The sequence below is a fragment of the Gymnoscopelus microlampas genome (assembly GCF_963454915.1).
Source record: "Gymnoscopelus microlampas genome assembly, chromosome: 10".
NCBI classification, from domain to species: Eukaryota; Metazoa; Chordata; class Actinopteri; order Myctophiformes; family Myctophidae; genus Gymnoscopelus; species Gymnoscopelus microlampas.
The window spans coordinates 23,362,263-23,367,054 of record NC_139947.1 but is presented as its reverse complement, the minus strand read 5'-3'; the positions used below and the strand labels follow the sequence as shown (position 1 = coordinate 23,367,054).

Genomic DNA, 4,792 nt, shown 5'->3' with positions numbered 1-4,792 from the left:
GGAAGGCAGACAGATACAGCCCAAGGAGGCTCACATTGTGTAAACTTCTATTAAAAGAACGCCTGGAGCGATAAGGTTAAACATCCCCCATTCCTCTATTATCGCGTGCTCTCTCAAGCTGGCGTACTGATACACACGCTCACATGCTCCAATGCAGTACGATGTACGCATGCATACTAAAGCCTGAGTTATACTTAGCTGCGGTGTCGCACACGAAAATAGCCGATCTACAAGTTCACAATGCATCACAGTGCAATGCGTTGTGAGCTTGTAGATTGGGTAGTTCTGGTGCGCAACACCGGCCTGCAACTAAGTATAGGTCTACATCATGCTTAACATAGAACCACGTGCCTACGTGTGTACTGTACTGTCAAACCAAAGGCACAATACAAGCATTTTATGTGGCTTGTCTCGGATGTCATTAGGCCAAATGAATGCTAGCATGTTATGTTGTGCCGTCTCTTCTCCCCTCCTGGGCCCTCCACCTCCTCTTTCGCCTGCATTTCACCCCTGCTCTATGCTCTTTCCTTGCTCTCAGGGAGAGATGTGAATAATAGGTAATCACGGTTGGGTGCCAGACAGATAATTGGCCGTATGATTTTTCCCCCACTGACCCCCCTCCACTGGCCTCCTCCCTCCTCCCTCGCTCACTCCCTCTAGTCTCAGACAAAGGCTCTAAAATGAGACATTTTCAATTTTCTGTGTAATAATATCTACTCTGTTCAGACATGTTTTTGGCGAGGCGTTCCATTGTGGTTTCAACCACGCCTCAATGATTGCGACTGAAAAGGCTTCAGCTGCGGGTAATGGCAAATTCTCCGTCTATCCGTTTTTGTGTCTCAGTGTATGACAAGGCTGTGTCTTTCCAGAGAAGCCATTTTGACAATTGCTGCTCCTTGAGATGATTGACCTCACCCGGGTGCTTGTTTAGATTGACATGACTTGAAGTCCTCTTGTTGAGTCTCCTCTCAAAGGTTACCTTGAAGATTGCCAACAGCTCTTTCTAGACCCTAGTTATAAAATACATCATCTTCAGACAGCGAGCTGCTGTCTACGTGTCGCACAGCTGGTTCTGCCATCATCACAGTACTTTCGCCATCAACTGGATGATGTCCTTCTTGCTGAGAGGTAGACACAGGATAAATAGAGGCAGCCTGTTGAAGAGGAGCCAGGCAGTCTGTCCTGTCAGTATCGTGGACCTGACCGTGGATGCTGTAGAGATGCTGAGGCACGCCAACGCTTCCACCATCCAGCAGGAAGTTAGATAGGAACTGGCTTTCGGCCGCTAAGGAGAGGAAAGTCCAGACAAAGTAACAGTAAAGACTCAAGAGACAATTACTTCAAAACATTAAAATGTTAACTTGTAACTAACTTGTAACTATGAATCGGTTTAAACTGTATGTTTTGATATCTTATATTCTGTATCGTTGTTTGTCCAGTTGTTTGAGTGTTGAATGTTTGAAACAGACCACAATGTAAACAAGCCTTTGGCTGTTTTGTGTCACATCCATTTGGCGTTTTCTAACTAAAATATTAAATCAATCAATCAGTCAAAAGTAAATAGGGTTTAATAATAATAATAATAATACATGTAATTAAAATAGCGCTTTCCTAAATACTCAAAGTCGCTTTACAAAACAGAAACAAAATAAAAACAACTTTTAAGTGGTTGGTTGACTTTTTTAAGAAGTCTACGGTATGTTAAGTGTCATGAACTGGGAGTCTGTTCAGGCCATACAGAAACCACTTCCCTCATGGTTTTGAGATATATTTACATATAGTCATCATCAGTTAGTAGTAATTACCGATGGTATTAAAACACATTTTCAACAAACATTTAAGTCTACCTTTTATACTGTAGGCCTATACAGTGTCATAAAAAAAGGAATATATATTATAGCTGTTTTTGAGAAGTGTTGTAACCGTTGACCGACCATGTACATTTTTCTTTTTTATTCTGTCCTCAGTGTCCAACAAATTCTGTCCAGTATGCGTATGAATTAACCATTTAAGCGCTTTTTTTTTTTAAAGTGAAAATAGCCAATCTATAAGCTCACAACACATTGCACCGTGACACATTGTAAGATTGTAGATCAGCTATTTTCAGTTTCAGAGTTTTTCCATGACATTCTTAGAAAAAAATCTATTTTTGAAAAAAGAAAATTTGAAAAAATGTTGGGGCAACAAACATGTTTTTTAATTACAATTTATTTATTTAGTTAAAACAATCAGATATTTATTCACAACCCATCAAACTTGTTCCGCTGCCCACAATTTGGTCGCGACCCTATGTTTGGGAACCACTGTACTAGTAGACTGAAAGAACGAGCCCAATCGATGGTCTTGAAGGGCAGAGCCAAACCCAGGCGCTGGATTCCAGCGCCTGGGTTTGGAGCACTCTGATTGGTTAGGAGATAACAAGGTCCTAAGACCAGCGTTCCTGCAAGGTTCTCCCAGGCTTTTTTTCTTTTGAAACAAAAAAAAAGGCATGGGTTTCCGAGGCTGCTGTACTAGTAGATAACGTACCTTGCATGCTGGTGGACGGCTGTTCTTGGCTGTCACTCATCAACCACACATTCATGGCCGCCTCAGCCAAGGCAAACTGTTCAGCAACGCCTGAGAAACCAAAGGCACAATACAAGCATTTTATGTGGCTTGTCTCGGATGTCAACAACCTGTTGTTCTGTTATGTCCGGGGCGCCTTCCGAGATAAAGGGAAATCAAATAAGGCACATGGGGGTTTGAGTCACCACCTGCTATTTAAGACCTATTGATTTTCCTTAGACATCGTTTCTCCGTAAACCATTTGAAAAAAGGCAATGGCCTGCACTGGCTGATATAACTTTCTACCCCTGCGATTCCCAACCTGTGGGCCATGACTCAAGTCGAGGATATTGTAAGTGGGCCCCTAAATAAATGCCAACACATCAAGACTTTTACTTTAAATTATTAAAAAATATCATGCACAAAAAACGTCATGGTATTCTTGTCACGGTGCAAGGCAGGTGAGGACCCAGAAGAAGACCAATGCAGGCAGGAAAGACTAATGCAATGTAATTATTAACACTCAGCAGGTTTACAGCAGGACAGACACATGCAGGAACACTGTAACAATGGCTATAACCTGACAAGGAAATACTCACAAACACAGGGGTTAAATAGACAGACTAAACTAGACACAGGTGAAACACAACTACAATCAACACAGGGATTGGCTGGGAGACTAACAGGACACAGGTGGAGAAACAAGTAATCACAGGGAGGAGAGACAAGACAGGTAGCAAACACTAGGGCAGACAGGAAACACTAGGAACAATACTACACAATAAAAGTACAAGGATAACAGGAAATTATACACAAGATACAAGGATCCTGACTTTTTTTTTTAAACATTGAAAAATTAGTTTTCATTGTGATACCAATAATTGGAACTTAAAGTGCACCACGTCAGTTCCATTGATCACAACAGATTGATTGATCATTACAATAAACATACTTTGAAAATGCAAGCGGCCCACCCATGGTCAGATGGGTGGGCTAAAGTTTTCCAGTGGGCCCTGGTTGGGAGCCGCTGTTTTAGTCTGACAGTCAGCCAAACAGCCCCGAATTACGCTCATTCTTAATCTTAAACCTCACCTGCGGCAAACCGGGCTTCTCTCATCTCATCTGTCATCTGCGAGTACAATTGTTCGTCCTCGTGCAGCTCTGCACCCATTCCCCCCAAGCCCCCCCCAGCTTTACTCCATCCGCCACTCCATGTCCCCTCACCGCCTCCTCCCCAGCCCTTCCATTCAATGAGGTGGGCCACTCGCCCCTGGGCCATGGCTGTAGGCTTGGTGATGTGTTCCTTTACTGTGGCCACCAGACCTAACAACGGGGGGAAAAAACACAACAACAAACAAGCAGAGATATATTGTATAGATGTAGCAGTGAAGAGTGAAAACAAAGTTGGGCCAAAGAGAATGGGCCCAAACCAATGAGCCTCAACCTTTGTCATTTCAACGACCCGCAGAGACCATGGACCCCCATATGATAAGATTTTTATCTCTGGGACCCCAATATACACTGTTAAATTGTGTTTATTTAACTCTGAGAGTACACATTGAAACAAATGGATATGAATGCTTTGGGTGTTTTGCTTTTGTTGAAAACAATAAATCATGTATTCACTACTTTTTCAAGAGCAAACCAAGGACTGCAATGGAAATACGTCTCTGACATTATTGTGTTTTTGTCCTTGATGTTCTTTCTTTTTGAAAAGCATCCATCCGTCCGTGTGAGTGTCTGTCTGTGAGCAGCTAATCTCCGGTAGCCTGGCATGGCCAGACTAATATCACTGCGTAGATTTTAGTCTGGAATCTCGGTGTTGAACCTGCATTTCCACGGGGCAAATAAAAAAAACGCCTCTGGTGATAAACCCCATATTTGCATACTGGGCCCTGATTGGTGCCCCACAACTTCGGGGCAGGGAAATCCAATCACAACTGAGCGGGCCAGATCAAATCTGCCGAGGGCTATTTCAATTCTTTTGCACTGGCAGATTCGTCTGGTTTCCAGGCTAAATCTCCAGCACCGTAGGACCGATCGGCGTGAAACTTTGTACGCACTCTCCCTGAAAGGCATGCAGAGCAGAACTTCCACCTCAAAGTTTTCAAATTGGCCTCATGGTGGCACTACCTGTATAACAGCCTGCTTCACGTTTTGTCCTATAACTGTTGAACCATAGGTCGCACAATCAAAATAGTTTTTCCCCTGGATTCCTTGGATCATGACGCAATTTCCCAATGTGCCA

The 4,792-nt window shown here is 43.1% G+C and overlaps 1 protein-coding gene across 1 annotated transcript in view; it reads right to left on the bottom strand.

Moving 5' to 3' along the window:
* Positions 1 to 829: 829 nt before the first annotated feature.
* The window catches only part of fam131c (family with sequence similarity 131 member C), a gene marked incomplete at its 5' end in the record, with an annotated part of 6,274 nt that continues 2,311 nt past the window's right edge, over positions 830 to 4,792 (bottom strand). Inside the window, 3 exons of the mRNA XM_084070030.1 lie at positions 830 to 1,285; positions 2,527 to 2,616; positions 3,637 to 3,867. Coding sequence (XP_083926156.1) covers positions 1,011 to 1,285; positions 2,527 to 2,616; positions 3,637 to 3,867 — 596 coding nt within the window. The 3' untranslated portion in view covers positions 830 to 1,010. The remainder of the gene's footprint in view (positions 1,286 to 2,526; positions 2,617 to 3,636; positions 3,868 to 4,792) is intronic.